The sequence below is a fragment of the Corythoichthys intestinalis genome, chromosome 13 (genome assembly GCF_030265065.1).
Source record: "Corythoichthys intestinalis isolate RoL2023-P3 chromosome 13, ASM3026506v1, whole genome shotgun sequence".
Lineage (NCBI taxonomy): Eukaryota > Metazoa > Chordata > Actinopteri > Syngnathiformes > Syngnathidae > Corythoichthys > Corythoichthys intestinalis.
This window is the reverse complement of record NC_080407.1, coordinates 13544485-13566694: the sequence shown is the minus strand read 5'-3', so window position 1 is coordinate 13566694 and position 22210 is coordinate 13544485. Positions and strand designations below refer to the sequence as shown.

The 22210-nt window shown below is 40.7% G+C and overlaps 2 protein-coding genes across 2 annotated transcripts; both read right to left on the bottom strand.

Annotated features, from left to right (window-relative positions):
- Positions 1 to 1735: 1735 nt before the first annotated feature.
- Positions 1736 to 13277, bottom strand: mcat (malonyl CoA:ACP acyltransferase (mitochondrial)). Its single transcript, XM_057855273.1, has 4 exons — positions 12784 to 13277; positions 11469 to 11556; positions 7829 to 8469; positions 1736 to 1882 (listed from the first exon to the last, which is right to left on the bottom strand). Exons 1-3 carry the CDS (start codon positions 13159 to 13161, stop codon positions 7838 to 7840), a joined length of 1098 nt encoding a protein of 365 aa, XP_057711256.1. The 5' UTR covers positions 13162 to 13277; the 3' UTR covers positions 1736 to 1882; positions 7829 to 7837.
- Positions 13278 to 18675: 5398 nt separating this feature from the next.
- ucn3l (urocortin 3, like) lies at positions 18676 to 19567 on the bottom strand. Its single transcript, XM_057856308.1, has 2 exons — positions 19524 to 19567; positions 18676 to 19451 (listed from the first exon to the last, which is right to left on the bottom strand). The coding sequence occupies exon 2, from the start codon at positions 19433 to 19435 to the stop codon at positions 19007 to 19009; it is 429 nt and encodes a 142-aa protein (XP_057712291.1). The 5' UTR covers positions 19436 to 19451; positions 19524 to 19567; the 3' UTR covers positions 18676 to 19006.
- Between the last annotated feature and the right edge of the window lie 2643 nt (positions 19568 to 22210).

Here is a 22210-nt window from a genome sequence, read left to right as displayed (position 1 = left end):
AATCCATAGACTTCATAATATATTGACATGACACGGGGCACCGGTGTGGTGCCGAAAAATAGCTGCCCCGTGTGAAATGTCCCCCCTGACGGGAACGACTATTTATAATGCTTTATTGAGGTGAAAACATCAAATGTTTTCATGGACGCATTACAGTAATGGATTTACGACTATAAACCCAGTTTTAAATAAATAAATTACACAAAATACTAGGGCTATATTTTAGTAACAAATCGTGGACTGGGCCACATAACCATCTTTGAACAGAAATGTATTAGTCTACATGTTTTCACGACCATATCCCAATGTCGATCACACAGGTATGACATTTATTAGTTCAAGCATAGTAAAATAATACATATTCACGGTACAAGAAAATCGTTTCCATGTCCATCGATTGGTAAGAAAAAGCTGTTTGTAGGAGTGACGTGTGGGCGCTCAATAATAAACAAACAACTAAATAAATAAAATAAACACTCGATAAAGCGTTATAAATAAGCATTCCCGTCAGGGGGGACATTTCACGCGGGGTGGCTATTTTTCGGCACAATACCTAGCCGATACGTAGGGGGCCTATACTCAAAAACTTAGAAATATTTTCAAAACCAAAACTGTTCCCGACCTAAAACAGAAACAGGCACCTACCTTATCCATATATGAGTCTCCAAAGTCGTTCCCTTACAAAATCCTGATTAATTATTTTTCATATAACATAACTCAAAATGGCTATAAATGGCTATAAAATTCATTGCGTCAAATATTTTAACGTGTTTATTTAAAAAAATAATTACCGCCCGTTAACGCGATAATTTTGACAGCCCTAGAACATACAAATGTATATTAATTACAGTTTAAGTTTTAGGTGTGTGAAATGTTGTCTTAAAGTATTTTCATTTTGAAGCTGCTAATTGAACATTTTAAATTAAATTCAAATAAAAAAAAAGTCATTCAAATTATATCAGCCTGCTAACCTGTAGTGCACCTGACCTGTGTTGTTTTTTTCCCTCCTTCGCTTCCTCCTCCTAATGAACTAGTAAAGGCGTGGCCAAGCCAGCTCTCGGCAGTTATCCGACAGCAACCAGATTAAAGGACGCTGCTGTAAGTTGAAGAATAAAATCATATCCAAAAATGATTTTTCTGTACTTTAAAACATAATTTTACTGTGTTTTTTGTTTTTCCAACAGGGCGGCGTCCATATTGACAAGGTATGTTTTTCTACCTGTTTACACTCACTTTTGATCGTTGATCATAAAGTTCATTTTAAAGCATTTTTAATTTTGTGTGGAATGTAAACAAAGTTCATACGGATGTTGAAAATGACCTTTGTTTACACATCAGCGTTGAGTTTGTGTAATCGTGACAATAAACCCAAAGTGCATAACTAATATTACCCTAGATTTGAAATTTTAGGTTGTTATAATACAACTAGTATGATTAAAAGTAAAAATCTTTTGAAGTCAAACATGACTGGGTCATGAGGAGTCGTTGAATTATGGAAATGGAGAATTTGCATTAACAGACAGGAAATGCTTGAGGAGACTAATGCATGTACATTAAAAAAAAAGCAGTATTGCATAAAGTTAATAAAAAAAAAACATTTATTTATTCAACATCCAAATAAAAAAGTGGTAGGTTTAATAAAGTCGTGTTGGCGACCTACAACTGTTGCGCCGGAGTCAACGCATGATGTCACCTTTCTCGACAAGCCTGTTTGGTCAGGACAAGGCCGCCATCTTCGCTGTTGACACAGCCTGTTTGTGAACGTTACACACGCACATGAGTGTACTCTGCATATTTGGTATGATTGCAGCCGACATCATGGTGGAGCAAACACGAGAGCCGAGACGCGCAGTCGTCGTGTCGAGGACCCCCCAGGCAGGACCTGGTGATGACATCGCAGGACAACTGTTAGACGCTAACCTAAGGTTTTAAACGATATATTGTACTATTTTTATATCATATCGGCACCGATACTGGGATGGGTGCACTACTTTTCATCGCATATTGGTCAGAATCATGTTCAAAATGGCCTACAGTGGGGCGGGTGCACTACTTTTCATCGCATATTGGTCAGAATCATGTTCGAAATGGCCTACAGTGGGGCAAATAAGTATTTAGTCAACCACCAATTGCGCAAATTCTCCTACTTGAAAAGATTAGAGAGGCCTGTAATTGTCAACATGGGTAAACCTCAACCATGAGAGACAGAATGTGGGAAAAAAAAACAGAATATCACATTGTTTGATTTTTAAAGAATTTATTTCCAAATTACAGTGAAAAATAATATTTGGTCACCTACAAACAAGCAAGATTTCTGGCTGTCAAAGAGGTCTAACATCTTCTAACGAGGACTAACGAGGCTCAACTCGTTACCTGCATTAATGGCACCTGTTTTAACTCATTATCAGTATAAAAGACACCTGTCCACAAACTCAGTCAGTCACACTCTAAACTCCACTATGGGCAAGACCAAAGAGCTGTCGAAGGACACCAGAGACAAAATTGTAGACCTGCACCGGGCTGGGAAGACTGAATCTGCAATAGGTAAAACGCTTGGTGTAAAGAAATCGAATGTGGTAGCAATTATTACAAAATGGAAGACATACAAGATCACTGATAATCTCCCTCGATCTGGGGCTCAATGCAAGATCTCACTCCGTGGCGTCAAAATGATAACAAGAACTGTGAGAAAAAATCCCAGAACCACACAGGGGGACCTAGTGAATGACCTACAGAGAGCTGGGACCACAATAACAAAGGTTACTATCAGTAACACAATGCCCCGCCAGGGACTCAAATCCTGCACTGCCAGACGTGTCCCCCTGCTGAGGAAAGTACACGTCCAGGCCCGTCTGCGGTACGCTAGAGAGCATTTGGATGATCCAGAAGAGGACTGGGAGAATGTGTTATGGTCAGATGAAACCAAAATAGAACTTTTTGGTAGAAATACAGGTTCACGTGTTTGGAAGAGAAAGAATACTGAATTGCATCCGAAGAACACCATACCCACTGTGAAGCATGGAGGTGGAAACATCATGCGTTGGGGCTGCTTTTCTGCAAAGGGACCAGGACGACTGATCTGTGTAAAGGAAAGAATGAATAGGGCCATGTATCGAGAGATTTTGAGTGAAAAACCATCAGCAAGGGCATTGAAGATGAGACGTGGCTGGGTCTTTCAGCATGACAATGATCCCAAACACACAGCCAGGGGAACAAAGGAGTGGCTTCGCAAGAAGCATTTCAAGGTCCTGGAGTGGCCTAGCCAGTCTCCAGATCTCAACCCCGTAGAAAATCTGTGGAGGGAGTTGAAAGTCTGTGATGCCCAACGACAGCCCCAAAACATCACGGCTCTAGAGGAGATCTGCATGGAGGAATGGGCCAAAATACCAGCAACAGTGTGTTAAAAGCTTGTGAAGAGAGAACTTTTGGTATTGACTAAATACTTATTTTCCACCATGATTTGCAAATAAATTCTTTAAAAATCAAACAATGTGATTTTATGTCACCCCTCCCCACACACATTCCGTCTCTCATGGTTGAGGTTTACCCATGTTGACAATTACAGGCCTCTCTAACATTTTCGAGTGGGAAAACTTGCACAATTAGTGGTTTACTAAATACTTATTTGGCCCACTGTATTTCTTCTCACTTTTCTTTTAGGCGCACGAGCCGGTCAGCGCGGGCTGTAGGTCGCCAGCTGGCTGCCGTTGGCGACGAGCTGGACTGGAATCGAACCAGAAACCGGCGGACCCGGTAACTTTACGCGCATGGACAATGCGTTTTAAATGCAGACTCAAGTGTTGTTGTTCCATAGGGATGTGCGACGGCGTTCACTGTGGGGTTTGCAGATAGAGAGCGGTGCATTCTGGGTAATTTCCATTTAAATTTGTGATTTTTCAATTTTGAAATCTCTAATTCAGTGTATTCATGTCCCAGGTGTCCACTTTTAAAGCAGGAAGTTGCTGCGACCTCACTGGCGGAGCCCTTATGATAGCAGCTCTTCTGCTTCTCGGTTGGAGGAACAAGCCATAAGCAGGCCTTTTGGCGTAAAAGACTAAAAAATATCTAACCAACTTTGTTTTTTTGCTGTTTACTTTGGCTGATATTTTATACAAGTACCAATTGGACAAAAAAAAAGTCACTTTTTTCTACTGTTTCTATCTGCCTTTCCCTATCACCTTGCAGAAACATTATTTCCCTGTGGTTTTATTTAATTAGTATGTAACATTTATAAGTGTTTTCAAAAGTATTGGGACACTGGTCTGTCTTTTCTTACAACATGAAGGGAGCTGGACTTTCTGTTTTTCACCAATAAAATGGCTTGACTGCAAATTCAAGACGTGACTATAGCCGTGTATCTTTTACTTTGAGCTCGTGAGTTTTGTTGCTGCTCATCAGACATCATCACGAAGACATTGCCGCTCTCCATCCCCGAGAAAAAAGTATGGAATCACCAGTCTCGTACGAGAACCCACTCAGACTTTTTATTATGTAGAACAAACTCGGATAGAAAGCTTGAAAAAAAAACAATGAATTAGTTTAAAAGTGCAACTCCTTGGCATTCAGAAACACTAAAAGAAATGATTAAAAAACACCGTGGTGGTCAGTAAATGTTACTTTTATAGAGCAAAAGCAGGGAAAAAATATGGAATCACTCCATTTAGAGTTGAAAATACAGCCACACTCAGTCGATTTCCTTTCCTTAATTGGGCCCCTGCCTCAGATTAGATCTGCTCGTTAGTCAGCAGTTAAAAACAGTGCAGTTATCACACCTTGGAGGGCTGCTGGACCAAGTGGATTCACAAGAATCAAGGCTCCAACAAGAGAGTTGTCTCTTGACACCAAGGAGAGGGTTATCAAACTTCTTGAAGAAGGTAATGCTACACGTGTGATTGCCAAAGATGTGGGCTGTTCACAGTCAGCTGTATCAAAAATCTGGACCAAGTACAAACAGCATGGCAAGGTTGTAGAAGTTAAGCGTACTGGTAGACCGAGGAAGACATCCAAACGTCATGACAAACAACTAAAGGCCATATGTCATGAAAAGAGAAGATGTACAAGAAGACAAATGAAGAAGAAATGGGAGGAAGGTGGAGTCAAGGGATGTGACAGAACTGTTCAAAATCACCGAAAGGAAATGGGATTTTCATACAGGAAGGCTAAAAGGAAACCATCATGGACACTTAAACAGAAAAGAACAAGACTGCAATGGGCTAAGGAGAGGAAATCGTGGACTTTGAATGACTGGATGAAGGTTATTTTGAGTGATGAGTTAAGAATCAGCATTGGATAAGGTGATGATGCTGGAACTTTTGTTTGGTGCCGTTCAAGTGAGATTTACAACGATCACCTTGTCCAATGCAGATTCTTGACAAGGTGATAATGCTGGAACTTTGGTTTGGTGCCATTCCAGTGAGATTTACAAAGATGACTGCCTGAAGAAAACATCCAAATTCCCTCAGTCCTTGATGATATGGGGCTGCATGTCAGGCAAAGTCACTGGGGAGATGGCTGTGGTTAAATCTTCAATAAATGCACAAGTTTCCATTGAAATTTTCGACAGTTTTCTTATCCCTTCAATTGAAAATATGTTTGGGGATAATGAAATCATTTTCCAAGATGGCAATGCATCATGCCGCAGAGCTAAAACTGTTAAAGCATTCCTTGGAGAAAGACTCATCCAGTCAATGTCATGGCCTGCAAATAGCCCAGATCTCAACCCTATTGAAAACCTGTAGTGGGAATTGAAAAAAATAGTCCACAGCAAGGCTCCGACCTGCAAGGATGATCTGGCAACTGCAATCAAAGAGAGTTGGCACCAAATACCGTAATTTCCCGAATATAAGGAGCACCCGTGTATAATGCGCACCCCAAATTTACTTGTAAAATCTAGGGAAAATTATTGTACCCGTTTATAACGCGCACCCTAATTTTAGCACCAAAAAATAGAAGAATACAAGAAAACAGCTCGTGTACAGATACAGAAATGTCATTTTATTGACTGGTGAAACACAGCACAAGCATAGCATATTGGTAGTTCAAAACATTACCATAAACTGACAATATTTACGGTAGTAATATGATTTGACAACTTCTCCAACTTACCAGAATCTAGGAGAAAACAAAACAGATGACTTTTCTTTTAAAGGCTGCTGTATAACTATCTCGTTTCATCATGATGAATGAATGTTTCTTCCATGGATTGATACGGTAAAATGAAAGTGAGAAAGTAAGTCGGAAATCCGAGAGCGCTCATTGCTGTCAACACGACAGTAACAATAGGAACTATTGTTATTTGGGTTTGAGTTTCCCGAGGGACAGATATAGTTGACGGACACACACACACAGGAAGTCTGTTGTTACGTTTGTTATGGTCTGAGTTGCGGAGCTGCAATAAACGTGGACTCAAATGAGTTCAAGAAACTAAATTCTGTGCTTTATGAAGAGTGGAAAAAAGCAGAATTTAACACAGATGAAATCATTCGGCCGATCAGAGTGAAGTATTACCGAAACAAAATGGTGACGTCACGTACCGTAAAAGTCGGCAACGGATCGCCGCATACGTTTCTTCAACACAATGTGGCCGTGTCAATAAAAAAAATCGGTTTATATATATATATATATATATATATATGTTAGGCGTGTCAAATGATTAAAATTTTTAATCGAGTAAATTACAGCTTAAAAATTAATTAATCGTAATTAATCGCAATTCAAACCATCTATAAAATATGCCATATTTTTCTGTAAATTATTGTTGGAATGGAAAGATAAGACACAAGATGGATATATCCATTCAACATACGGTACATAAGTACTGTATTTCTTTATTATTACAATAAATCAACAAGATGTTAAAGCGATCCATGGATAGAAAGACTTGTAGTTCTTAAAAAATAAATGTTAGTACAAGTTATAGAAATTTTATATTAAAACCCCTCTTCATGCTTTCGTTTTAATAACATTTGTAAATTTTTCAATCAAAAAATAAACTAGTAGCCCGCCATTGTTGATGTCAATAATTACTTACACAATGCTCATGGGTGCTGAAGCCTATAAAATCAGTCGCACCCAAGCGCCAGGAGAGGGCGGCAAAACTCCGAAGACACAAGTACACATTTCACTGTGCTGTCATTTTAATCTGTTTGAGCGGGGCATTTGTGCGTTAATTGCGTCAAATATTTTAACGTGATTAATTTAAAAAATTAATTACGCGATAATTTTGACAGCCCTAATATATATATTTATATAGATATACATATACATAAATAATACATTTATACTTCTGTCTCCATCCATGTACCCGTCTATATTGCGCGCCATGACTTTACAAGTTGATTTTGGGGAAAAAAAGTGCGTGTTATATTCGGGAAATTCCGGTAGTTGAAAAATACTGTTTGTCACTCATCAAGTCCATGCCTCAGAGACTGCAAGCTGTCATAAAAGCCAGAGGTGGTGCTACTAAATACTAGAGATGTGTTTTGATTGTTATTTCTTTGTTTGTTTCTCATGATTCCATATATTTTTCCTCAGAATTGAGTGATTCTATATTTCCCTGCACTTGCTCTATAAAAGTAACATTTACTGACCACCACAATGTTTTTTATTCATTTCTTTTTGTGTTTCTGAATGCTAACGAGTTGCACTTTTGAACTAATTCATTATTTTTCAAGCTTTTTATCTGAGTTTGTTCTACATAATAAAATGTGAGTGAGTGCTCGTCCGAGACTGGCGATTCCATACTTTTTGCTAGGGGTTGTATTTCGCGCCTTCCCAGCCAAAATTGATATAACATCAATTGCTGGCAACCGCACTGAATTATTCGCACCTCTTTGCGTCACCGTTCGTCGTCTTCGGCAGCGTCCACGTGGACATAGCCGTCGTAGGCCTTGCGGTTGCACCGTTGCAGCGTGGCGCCCAGCTGGCGTCCGGGCCCGACCTCGTATGCGCGCGGGAAGCGTTCGCCGCGGGTCCGCTCGAACATCTCGTGCAGCGTCTGCTCCCACTTGACAGGCGCTGTGAGCTGGCGGGTTAGCTGGCGCCGCACGTGACTGTCACTCATGTAACGCTTGCCATCTACGTTGGAGTAGACATTGATCTCGGGGCGACGCACCTCCAGCTGACGCAGAACATCCGCCAAGGGCTCGGCAGCGGCGCTCATGAGCTCGGTGTGGAAGGCGCCGCCGACGGGTAGCATTTTGGTCCTGAGGAAGTGGAGGCGCCGAGCGTTCTGCTGCAGATAGTCCAAAGCCTGGTGGTGTCCCGCGATCACCCTACCGTTAGGGAAGAGGTACGTTGCCACAGCGCACACGGGCTCTTCAATGCCCAAAGAACGACAGTGCTCCTGAGCTTCAAGGCAGGCTTGTTTGTAGTTCGCCTGAGCTTTGCCCACCACCGACATCATCCCGCTGGGTGCCAGCTCTGACGCCGCTTGCATGGCCTCAGCGCGCACTTTCACCGCGTACAAAGCTGGGGGGCGAAAAAAAACAAGGAGTCTGGATGTCCCTGGGCTAAGGGCAGGCATGAAAATGGGTCAGGGGTAAAAAAGGTGAGAAGGGTGTGGAGAAAATATGTTCCAGTACACTTTACAACTAGAGCTGTCCCAAACGACTCATTTTTTTCGTTTGCAAATGGGGTTAAGCAGCGATTTTTCATGTTTGAAATGTCACCTTTTAACAGCAAGTTTTTGGAGAAGACTGCCAATGTTTTACAGCAGGCTAAAGTAGGTTGTCTTTTTTCCCCTTTAGCCTCAATGTAGCAATGCTAACGTTTACTGTGTTTAACATAGATGTGTTTCCTGATTTTGCATGTCTGAACTTTAATTCTATGGCATGTTGATGACCAGTAAACATCTGTGAAAAGAACTGGAGTCTCATATGCCATCAACACGCATGTGTACACCTACGCAACGATAAAACGCAGCCGTGAAAATTGCCCGCCTTATTTTTATTTACCGTACAATAAATGGACTCATTGCATATCGCGACAGGCATAGCAACTTCAATAAAACAGGTCGTTAGTTAGTTTGTAAGTCCATGTAACTAACTATCTGCCAGCTTGTAATTGTCTCCTGTCGTCTTCCAAAATTACAACTGGGTGACGGCGCTTTAGGTGTTCATTCACGGCCGACGTGCAGCCAAGCGCGGAAATGAAGAGACAGGACACAACGGTGTACCTCCTTTGTTTTGTTGAAATAAGTCAATGTTTTGGCCACTCTGGTGCGCTTTTTTGACTTTGTGCCGCTTTCCCCGCTTGCATACCGAGCGTCTAACATTAAAGAAAATCTCCCGAACCCTCCCCCCGCCTTTAAAAATGTTCTCCTCGGATCTACACAATTCACGTATGCCACCCTTTTTGACTTCAAAACGGTGAATTTTGCCAAAAGGTGAGAGATTTTTATGCCTGTAATTATTTCTTCAGTTACTGTTCCAGTTGTTTCATTAATTGCTAGTTATGGTATTTGGTAACACTTTACACAGTGGTGCCATAAGACTGTCATTAGACAATCATAATTATGACATTAATGAATGCTTATAACATATCATTTAGTGTTATCTTGCAAAATATCTCACTTTTGAATGGATGTAAAAGATCCATGCTGGACTATACAATGGGGCAAATAAGTATTTAGTCAACCAGTAATTGTGCAAGTTCTCCCACTTGAAAATATTAGAGAGTCCTGTTATTGTCAACATGAGTAAATCTCAACTATGAGACAGAATGTGGGGAAAAAAAACAGAAAATCCCATTGTTTGATTTTTAAAGAATTTATTTGCAAATCATGGTGGAAAATAAGTATTTGGTCAATACCAAAGTTCATCTCAATACTTTGTTATGTACACTTTGTTGGCAATAACGGAGGCCAAACGTTTTCTGTAACTCTTCACAAGCTTTTCACACACTGTTGCTGGTATTTTGGTCCATGCAGATCTCCTCTAGACTAGAGCAGTGATGTTTTGGGGCTGTCGTTGGGCAACACGGACTTTCAACTCCCTCCACAGATTTTCTATGGGGTTGAGATCTGGAGACTGGCTAGGCCACTCCAGGACCTTGAAATGCTTCTTACAAAGCCATTCCTTTGTTGCCCTGGCTGTGTGTTTGGGATCATTGTCATGCTGAAAGACCCAGCCACGTCTCATCTTCAATGCCCTTGCTGATAGAAGGAGATTTTCACTCAAAATCTCTCGATACATGGCCCCATTCAGTCTTTCTTTTACACAGATCAGTCGTCCTGGTCCCTTGGCAGAAAAACAGGCCCAAAGCATGATGTTTCCACCCAAATGCTTACAGTGGGTATGGTGTTCTTCGGATGCAATTCAGTATTCTTTCTCCTCCAAACACGAGAACCTGTGTTTCTACCAAAATGTTCTATTTTGGTTTCATCTGACCATAACACATTCTCCCAGTCCTCTTCTGGATCATCCAAATGCTCTCTAGCGAACTGCAGACGGGCCTGGACATGTACTTTCTTCAGCAGGGGGACACGTCTGGCAGTGCAGGATTTGAGTCCCTGGCGGCGCATTGTGTTACTGATAGTAGCCTTTGTTACTGTGGTCCCAGCTCTCTGTAGGTCATTCACTAGGTCCCCCCGTGTGGTTCTGGGATTTCTGCTCACCGTTCTTGTTATCGTTTTGAAGCCACCGGGGGAGATCTTGCATGGAGCCCCAGATCGAGGGAGATTATCAGTGGTCTTGTATGTCTTCCATTTTCTAATAATTGCTCCCACAGTTGATTTCTTTACACCAAGCCTTTTACCTATTGCAGATTCAGTCTTCCCAGCCTGGTGCAGGTCTACAATTTTGTCTCTTGTGTCCTTCGACAGCTCTTTGGTCTTGACCATTGTGGAGTTTAGAGTGTGACTGACTGAGTCGTGGACAGGTGTCTTTTATACCGATAATGAGTTAAAACAGGTGCCATTAATACAGGTAACGAGTGGAGCCTCGTTAGAAGAAGTTAGAGCTCTCTGACAGTTTAATTCTTGCTTGTTTGAAGGTGACCAAATACTTATTTTCCAGTCTAATTTGAAAATAAATTCTTTAAAAACAAACAATGCGATTTTCTGTTTTTTTCCCCCACATTCTGTCTCTTATGGTTGAGGTTTACCCATGTTGACAATTACAGGCCTCTCTAATCTTTTCAAGTAGGAGAACTTGCACAATTGGTGGTTGACTAAATACTTATTTGCCCCACTGTATGGTGTTCGTGACATAATTTGCCAGATGACACTTAATGACATGTCATAAGCATTCAGTAATGGCCATGATTGCGTTATATCATAATTATGACGGTTTTATGACGCCGCTGTCAAATAAAGTGTTACCTATTAAAAAATATAAATCAACAAATAAGCCGAACTGGACTATAAGCCGCAGGATTCAAAATGAAGGAAAAAAGTAGCAGTAAAACGGCAAATTTTGCCAAACGGTGAGAGATTTTCATGCCTGGCTCAGGGCTTTGAGCACTTTTACCTCCAGCGAAGCTCATGGCGCCGGAAAAGACTAGCGCGGCAAATTCGCCCACGCTGAAGCCGGCAGCGGCGACACACATCTCGATAGCCTGGCAACACAAATGCAAACATTTTCAGAACTAATCAGTGCATTTTATTCAAAATTGTATTTGTTGGTTAAAGCAAGGCATTAGTATTACTTCTACCACTGATTTACTGTAATTTCTGGACTATAGGGCGCACCTGACTATAAGCCGCCACCCACCAAATTTGACACAAAAACTGCATTTGTTCATAGATAAGCCGCACTGGACCATAAGCCACAGCTATCCTCACTGTAGTATGGGATAGTTACACATAAAGATATAAACAGGTAACACTTAATTTGACAGCATGAGCAAATGAACCACCATGAAGCTTTGAAACAATTGGCTGCAAAGCTTCATTGCTTCAAGGAGCTTCATTTGGCCTTCATTGTTCTCGCTTCATTTGGCCATCACTGTTTTCTTGGGGGAGACAGTCAACCTTTGCTGCCACCTGCTGTCAATACTGTTGTTGTCCAGCATGCCTCCTATCATGCATTGCAGCGCCAAAGATGTAAATAACAATCAAAATTCATGTTCTTTGATAATTTTTTCTTCAGTTACTGCTCCAGTTGTTTCACTAATTGCTAGTTATGGTATATAGTAGCACTGTATTTGACAGTGGTGCCATAAGACTGTCATAAGACCATCATCATACTTATGACAGGTGTCATTTTGTGCCAGCCAGCAAATTATATCACTTATGAATGGATGCAAAAGATCCGAGCTGGAAACAAATGGTCTTAGTGACATAGTTTGCTGCATGATACTAAATGAAATATGTCATAAGCATTCATTAATGCCCATGATAGTGTCATCTCATAATTATGACGATCTTGTGGCAGTCTTATGACGCCGCCGATGAATAAAGTGTTACCTATTAACCAATAAGCCGCACTGGACTATAAACCGCAGGATTCAAAATGAGGGAAAAAAGTAGCGGCTTATAGTCCGAAAATTACGGTACTTATTACTGCAACTATCTAGTATTTGAATTATTATTTCTCAGTTTAATATTTAATTTGTGGAAAAGATTTACTAATATTACTTGACTTGAATTACAAAAAAGAAAATAAATGCACTAAATTAATGTGCAAAACAAAAAAATGTGTTAGATAATTGTAAGCCACTCTCAGTATTAACAGAAAATCAGAATTGTAACAAGATATTAAGCCTCAAGAACTGTACAAATGATAATTTGTGAACTTTTGTTATTAATGTAGTGGTTTTGGTAGCTTAATGTGTTAATTTTACTTTGGGGTTTTGGTGGTTGAGCCTTTCGACGGCCGCGAGCGAGGTGACGAACACAGCCGGCTGGCAGTGAACCGTCTTGGTGAGCTCCTCTTCGGGGCCGTTCAGGCACAATGACAGCAGATCGTAGCCGAGGATCTTCTTGGCCGCCTCGAACATCTCCGGCACGTTGGGATACCGCAAAAGACCGCGACCCATGCCCACGAACTGGCTACCCTGGCCGGGGAACAGGAGCACGGAGCGGGCGCTGGGGTCCTTCCGGGGTCTCGGTTCCAGGGCCGAAGGCGACCCATTCTCTGGCGGTTTACTGCACAGCGTCCTGCACCGGGAAAGCCGCAGTCTTATCTTACAACTCGAGGCTGCAGCTAGTGACACTGCCATCGCGAGTTATAAAAATGCCAAATGAAAATAAATATTAACAAAATACTACAGTTGGTTTGGATATAACATCAGTTTTTAGGTCGGCACTACTCAGCATGGAGGCAGCCATGTTTGAATCTGTCACCTTAATGGATATATTATAAGAATAAAAGATGGCGTGTTTGTGCCAAATAGCAAAGGGCTGACTTCTCCGATTGGTGGCCATTTTAGGACAGAAGAAGAAGACTGATAGAAGTTTAGATTTCATTCAAACATTCAGTTTGGATCATAGCCAGGTAAATATGGCTTGCCAAAACAAAAAGCTTTTGAAAATCCGTCAAGAATTCAGCGTGTTAAGACTATTTTTAGTGAAAGTCAATCACTACTTGACTTCCGTCTGCGTTGTCTAAAGACTGCCTACCAGTGGCTGAAAGTGGATAGAATTTCTTGCCGGAACCCCTAGGGGGGCGCAGAGCGATGCCAGGGGTGGCACATGTGACCTCGGGGAACATACTTTTTTTTTTACCATAGTAGAGTAATGTATTATTTTCAAAGTGTGCGCAGTATTTTTGAACAAAACAAGAGCACACAGCAAAGAGCACTGGAGATATGAAGAGCTAAGACAAGGAAATGACGTTTGGCTTTGACTTTTAATACAGTGGGAGATGAGAAAAGACCAGTCTGTGTCTAAAAATGTTTGCAACAGACAGCAGAAAGCCACATCCATTAACATGTCACCTATAAACATTAGACCCCACTCACATTGATAAGCCACTTGATTTTTTTTTCAGCCAAGACGTTCCAAATAATGCCAACAACCGTCCCGCTTTGTTTCGCAGTGTTACATAGGTAAACCAGCCAGCACTGTTAGCATCATATAATGTGACATACCAAGTTGCTCAGTGCAAAATAGCAAAAATAAAAATGGTCCCACTGTCCAATGACACTGTTGTTTTTGTTCGATTAACTTTTGTATTTTTGGAAAAATGGTTATTTGAATTTATTATTATTGATTCCATTAAATTTTATTTTTCACTATTAAATGGTCAAAAAATGTACCATGAATGTATTTTTACAGATTGGATGTGACTTTTTTTTTTTTTTTTTAATTAATTCAGGCAAAGTGATGCACTTCAAGTCTTTTCTATACTTTATTGTAAATTGGGCTGTATATTTTTTCTTTGATATTAAAAAGTACACAATGTTATGCAGAGGTGTACTTATAATAATAATTTATAGGCAAATGATACAATTTACAGTCGCGGAAGATTTGGGGGGGCGCGAAACGTTTAGGTCTTTCTGGGGGGAGGCGTAACAGAAAATAATTGAGAAGCACTGGCCTAACGTAAAGGTCGCCACAGAGCCAGAATTTTTTTTTTTTTTTGGGCGGGGGGCGGGGGGCAAACCTCTTCAACTACTGAAATGCAAAGAAAACCGTTTTAGCAGTTATTTCTATAACACATACAAAAACGGATTTTCATTCAAAATTAAAAATTTTTTGACTTGTAAAAGAAAAGTTAACAAAAACAGCAATAACCACAACCCCCTTCACCTAATTTTTATTTTCCCTCATTTCCTCACATAATAAATGCCAAATCTCAATTTTAACTAATAAAGAACATAGGATGTATATTCAAATTGAAGTAAATGTAAAAATTTCCTTTTTAAAAAAAATAAATAATTAAATTAACAAAGATATAAGCAATATACATTGAGAAAAATAAGTACAAATGACTTATAGTATGCAGAGTGAAATGGAATATATTTTGATGATCGTGCAAACATTGATTTTTTTTTTTTTTTTAAATCATAAGGAAATGAATAAGTAACCTAACATAAATGAACAAATATAAGTCCAATTGACAGCTAACATGTTCTGAACCTCCCCATCAGAGTAAAAACATCTAATATGATGAATAAGCCTCCTCAACTCTTTCGTTGCTCTTAAAGATTTGATCCATTTTGTGTTGCATTGCCCTTTTTTGTCGCATCTGTCGCATTTTTTGCTGTTCCAGAAAACATGCACATTTGAACCAATCAGAGCTAACTATCTCTGCTGATCACATGTCAGTATGTCAGCCAATTGAACGGATAAATGAGTCCACGCGTTTTGCTTTGCGGCATGCATTCGCGCATTGACGTAACTCATCATCAGACTCAGATAACTGCAGCAGCTGGGGAAACCTCCATGCCGTCCGTGGAATAAAATAAATAATAAATATAGGTGGAAATGAATTACGCTTGTGTGATTATGTATTGTGTATGCAAATCTGATGTTGGTAGATTGTTTTCTTCTTGGAGATGAAATGCATGTGTGGCAGCTAAGCATTTTTTTTTTTTTTTTTACATAGCGTTTTGACAGTTTTGACCGGCCCTGAATATTATACCGGAACAGCATTCCGGCCCTGAATCTTATACCGGAACTGCGTTCGTGACCGTTCTGGCCCACTTTCACCCCTGGTTATATGTTATTACTTTAAATTTTGTCGCTTGTAACATGTAACATTGCGGTCATGTAAAACGAGAATAAACTTGATAAAACAATAACTACACGCTGACTTCTTGGGTTTTAAAAAACTTTGACTGTATTTAGTTTCCCGCCCTTTAATATCCATTGGCGCTCATGACACAAAATGCACTGTCTATTGAAAATTATTATATCATGAGAATGAAAACTAGAGAAAAATATATTAACGATTTTTTTATTTACAGTGTATGACAGCAATATGGTTATACAACAGACAATTCTATAATAACTAAAATCCTTATATCGGCAATTAATTTCTGTGGTAGTGTCTTACTATATGAAAATGGATTTTAAGTGGATAAACAACCCTCCATAGACACAAAACATTGCTGACTCTCCGAATGACATCAGTGGTCTAATGGTTAAAGACAATGTCTACAATATCATTGTACACTTGCTTGGGTGGCGGTAACTACTCTTAACCATTCGGCCATCCGAGATGGGGTTTCGCGAACATTTTTAGTGCTATCCTGTCTTCCCATATGTTGTAAGAATAGACTTACCTCTACCATACTACCCCCCCTTAAAACGCACCTTTGATTGGCTGATGACTTGACCAAACACACACGCACACAGCCCCAACACAGACAACATGCCGCCTTCTCCGCCCCTGTAGAAGAGGAGGGATATTCGAAGTTGTTTTTCGGCCAGCAGCAGCCACTGTAAGTAATGTAAAAATGCTATGGCGGTGGGGAACACACCACTAATTTTGCTACTATCAGTCCGACCTGCATCAGAGTTAGCATAACATTAAACTGTGAACTTGGTAATCGGCTTGAGTAGGAAGCTGCTTAGAGAGAAATGTCCTCCTATATGTTTGTTAACGTTAATTAAACTGTGAGAAATGGAGTGAAGTGAAGCTTACCCTTTCTCCCCAAGTTTCATTTTCATTTTATTTATGTGGTCTTAAAGCAGTTCAAAGGAGCTTTCATTTTTTTGTTGAGTGTGGCTGTTCTTGTGGACAAAAGCAACCTGAGGGAAGGCTCCATTTAATTTTTTTTTTTTTTTTAACCCTTAGATGCACAAGTTACTGAACCCCACACTCTTCCATAAGTGGGTCAAAAATGACCCATATTAGAACTAATGTGTTTTTATGCCATTTTGGTGACGAATAATCACTTGTATATTAATTAGTATGATATTTAGGGGTACACAAGAATTATTTCATGCTTGAAATATCTTTATGATTCAATTAACATTTTAAAAAAATCCTTGTATCCTTGTATTTTATCATCAATGATGAAGCGCTCCCATGCATCTTTTTGGTAAGACAGCGGTGCTAAACCCTTGTGGAGGCACTGACCGATTTCTGAGGATATTGTGGCTCTGTGTTCTGGCCTGGGTGGGAGGTAATTTCTCTAGTAAGAGCCCTACCAACTAATTCTGTTGGCCATGATTTGGACACTTTCTTCTTCAAAGGACACATAAGTGGAATCTTATGAGTCAGATTGATCCTGTTCAGTTGGATTTCCAGGTGGACAACTGCCACTGCCACCTGGACAATAGTCTGGGTCCTCATTATCAGAAATTTCGGAGACTTGAGTCCAACCCCGTCATTGCCTCTCCATCATCCAACATCTGTAGGACCATTTCAGCTGTAAATCTTGCACAAATCCGATTTTTTCGTGTTTTTCCGACTCGACTGAACGGGAAAAGTTGCATAAAAGTGAACCATTTTCAAATTCAATCCAGGTAACTTTCATATGTGGTTAAAAATCCCATCCGGGCCACATTTTTCCAGAATGTGGCTGCAGTCCGAACTGTCAAGTCCCCCTAATTGGAATTCATGCAGCAATTAAAATCAGCAAAGAGCGAGAGAGACAGGGTGCTACGGTAGCGGTGCAGCTTTGCATAGCGTTAGCGCCTAGCTTGAAAGCGGCTTTTGGGGAAGAAGCGGGCTTGACAAGTCATAAAAAAATAAAATGGGTTCAGAATAAGCCTGACAATGCTCAGTTTTCTCTCTGCTCCAATGCTCCCTCGAATAAGGGCCAGTTTGCTCAGCGCATCTCGGACTGCAAATTAGAGCGCGTGTGTGATACTTGAACAGGCTAAATGGACAAAGGCAGTCTGAACTGGTACGCCAAAAAAACAGATATGACAAAAAATCGGAATTGTGCATTAGGACCTTCGGTATGAACCTAGCCTCAGTTAGCTAGCTAGTTATGAAGTAGGTTAATTTGTTGATAAATAATAATAAAGTGTCATGAAAGACACACATAAATGGATATAATACTTACAGTACACGTATCAGCTCTTGCTGTGTGAAATGATCTTCTTAAGGGATGTTACTTTTTACATACTTAGTCTGTGTGGTGCACAGTAAATTTATTCCTGAGAGCCAAAGTTGATAAGAATGAAAGATTCCCATTGGATTCCATAGAAAATGCATGTGGGTCATTTTTGACCCACTTGTGGAAGTTTAGGGGAGTAATACAAAAATGACAATTTCTTCAAATGTATAAAAAGTTCATCAAAAATTTGAATGGCATTATATCAAGAACATGTTTTTGAGGAATAGCTGTAATATAAATTGATAACAAATTTTCATTCCGAAGATATTTCAAGAAAACAACCTCACCGGGTCATTTTTGACCCACTCATGCATCTAAGGGTTAAATCGCTGACTAAGGTTTTTCAGTTATATTTTATTTATTTAGACAGACAATGTTGAGTGGTCTTAAGACAAAGGTTTATTTTTTTTTTTTGCATTCCTGGATAGTTAAGAGATTATTAACAACTTTGATTTAAACATTTAAGCGCATGTCCTCACCGAACTGTTTCTTCCCACCTGCAGTTCTCCCACATCCCCACAAGAGGACAGCATTGCAACATAAATCTCATACTTTGAAAAAGTTCCAAAACGAAACGCACAAAGTACACATATTATTTCGTGATTTATCTTGGTTCCAAAAATAAATATGAAAGACGTCAAAAAGAGGAACTGTAGTTTGTTGGATCTGCTTTATTTGGGGAAAATAATTATTTTAGTATATAAAAATAACATCTGACGAGCGCACATTCAAAGATATTCCCATGCATTTCTCAATTTGTGTGGGGAGATTTTTCCAACAATACAAGATTAAGATTATACACAACAATCATGTTTCGGTGCAATCGACAGCAACGTCCAGTTCTTTTTGACTGGGAGGGTCTGGCATCTCTACTGGTCAAAAAGGAATGGACGTCTATAAGCGTCAATGTCAGCACGTGAGTTAAAAGATGTTTTGTTGACTTTACGGTGCTAAAAATTATTTTTTTTATCCTCAGTGAGGCACCAATAATAATGCAATGTAAATTATGAACAAGTGATGAATAGTTCCAAAAGCCGAGCCGAGCGGATCATTTTCTCCGTCCAATACTAGCAAGCAGCAGCGCGTTCGCGTCCAACTGTTTGCGCAGTTGCTGTTCTTTGGCCTTCGTGAGGCGCACGTTCATGATATAGGTGGGCACATCCAGCGACAGGTAGCGCCAGCTCCGATGCTCCTTCTTGCCGACGTTCCTTAGTTTGGCCGGACTCTGGAAGCGCGAGCGCGCCGGGTTAAAAGTCCTTTTCTCTCGGCTCGCCGACTCCTCGGACCCGGAGGCGGCCAGGAGCTCTGCTGAGGAGCGCAGCAGGGAGCTCCAGCCGTCCTCCGGGGAGAAGCCGCCGGCCATCTGCCGCTCGCACAGGACGTCGGCGCGGCCGTGGACCAGGCGGAGGCATAGGCTGGACGACGGCGTGCACAGGACCGACAGCAGCAGAAGTGTCTTAAGGGACGACAGCATCATCTGCCCAGGTTGTCTTCTGCGGGACAAGTCAACTTTTCCTCACTTTGGGCTGTCTTTTAAGTCTGATCAATCGAAGGATTCAACTTACCACACGAGTCAAAGCAAAGAACCAGCAGTCTTTGGAAAAGAAGCTGAACTATCCCGTCGGAGTGGGAGACGCACTTGGCACCTTCATTTACCGCCGCCTTCCATTTAGTAGCGAGTATGGCGTCATCCAGATGGCGTCACCGACCAGCCACGCCCCAAAAATCCAACAACCATTTTTAGACGAACTCATTCAGAGGATGAAGAGAAATTCTACTTTCAGCACCATGGATAGCTACAAAACTTTCACAGGTATATTAAAGCTGTAATGTGAAGTAATTTCATAACATGCCAAATAGGGTCACAATTAAAGTAATTAAACATTGTCCAACAAAAAAAAAACATGAAAAAATTTATATGTTGTATATTTGACAAAATAATCGCGTTTCCGAAGTTCGAGCCTGAAAGGGGAGGAACCCGGAAGTGATACGTCACACCGAGAACATCGGTGGCAGCGCTCCATACGGCCGCCATACAAAGCCCTTCAAACAGCGATATAAGCAATAGACCAGGGGTTTTCAACCCAGTCCTCAAGGCACACTGTGGGTCCTGGTTTTTGTTCCAGCCGATCCAGCAGAGACAGTTGAACCAATGAGGCTTCTGCTAAAACAAGCCACACCTGACTGCAATCAACTGATTGCACTTGTAAAACACCAGATTGGGGAAAAAGTGTTGTCATCTTGTTTGGTAAGAATGAAATCCTGCACCCACAGTGTGCCTTAGTGGAATAGGTTGGGGACCCCTGCAATAGACCAAACGCAAGGGAGGAGATCCAAGTTTTTGAAGAGTTGGAGGAAGAAGAGGAGCTTGGAATTTTATGTTGGACCTAAAATGTATTAGCCAGACGCTAATCAGGATGCAAACAATGTGCCCAGACTACCTGACATCGAATATAGACAAGATCCATCGAGATTACAAGATTGGTAAGATTTAGGCTGTTATTATTTTCATGATTTGATAATGCAGGCATTTGCACATAATTTTATGTTTTTGTCTATCTGATGACATTGCTTAAAAAAATAATAATCAGACTGCATGTTCATTTTGGCAGATCCGGCAGCGCTCATGCATATAAAATAATAATATGAAAACGTTGGGGGGGAGAAGGAGATGAGTCGTTGATGGCTTTCTCCACTTTATTGTGGGAACAACAAGAAAACAAAATAATAGCGGACTGCCGCCACATTCGACCGCAAAGTTTTGCTTGTCGCTTATCTCCGCCTCGCACTTCCAGCTACTACTACTTCCTGGGGCTATCGGCAGGAAGTGGCGTCTAATGGCGTGAGGAAATGTAGTTTTTTCACACAAGCGAACAGATTACAAAGCACCACTTCAGTTTTGTCCCAAGACTACATTTCCCATGATTTACTGCGGGACTTGAGCTGTCAACGTTCACATTTGACAGCATTCTGCCGCGGTCCTCCTCGCAGCTGTTACCTTGCCATTCACGCTAGTCTGATACACTCCCGCTTTTTCGGTGAGGACTTTTGTGTTTATTCGTTATTGGATCGTTTTTGTTCACCACTGTAAATAAGAGCACTGAAGCAAGAAGGGGTAAGTCGCCATTTCTGTTCAACCCATTTTCTCCTGTTTTTTTTTAGCGTAAGAAGCTAGGGTAGTGGCTGTCTTTTCTTCGTTCTTTTTCATGATCATGGTTTAGATAGCGGTTGGGGTTCAAGTGTAGATTCCTTTTGTTTGTTTGGCCTGGGCTTACCCTGAAGCCGTGCTTCATCTACATTTTGTACATATTGCCTTGAATGGTGGAAAAGCGCTATATAACAACATTTATCATATTCATTGCGAGTTTGTTGTGTAAATTTTGTGCCACTTGTGAAATTGTGTGGCTCGTTTTATGTTACGCCCTTCGCGACCCGTCCTTGGGACGTAACACTAGCGAACACAACAACAACTTTGCCACGACTATTGCCACGAGTTGGCTTTCGGCTAACGTCGCTAGCTTCTACTGTACATTCCACAACAGTTGGCAGCTCTGCTTTGACAAAGTCATCAGTCATCTATCCAAAAATCACACTTACTTTTTGGCAAATCCTTGATCATAAGCAGACCGGTTAAGGAAGCAGGCATCTTCGAAGTGTTTGCAGCAGAGAACACTACTCGATGATGGCGTGAAATTCATTCGCTTCGTGCGAACGAAAGATGTACATTTACGTGCCCTGCTATCCTTTGGCCACTCATACAACTTTTCGTTTGAGTGAGAACAAATATTGCCCCACACACCGCTGTGGCATCTTACCGAGAAGCAATGCAACAAACAATAGTGTTCTATGGTGGACTTTCTTGCACTTCCCGGTGTTACGTAATTTCCGAAGATTTCCGAAGATTGCCGAAGAAAAGCATTTTCGTTGCTATGGGTTAAACAAACAATCTGGAAGGGTTGCGTTAAAAAAAATTATGAAAATATGCTTATAATTGTTGAGCCATTGATATTATTCAAAAACATGGTTGGCCAACCTTAGTTCACATTTCCCCTTTAAGGTGCATATACGACAGGATAAAAAAAGTTTTAAATAGCATTATTATTTGAATTAGAATCATATTTTGAGAAGATTCGACTATATACACAACAATTTGTCAAAGGGCAGATGACGAGAAATTAGTCTTTTAATTTGCCGTTTAGCCACGCCTACCACTATATATAGGGCCGTTCCTGACCAATTTGGTGCCCTAGGC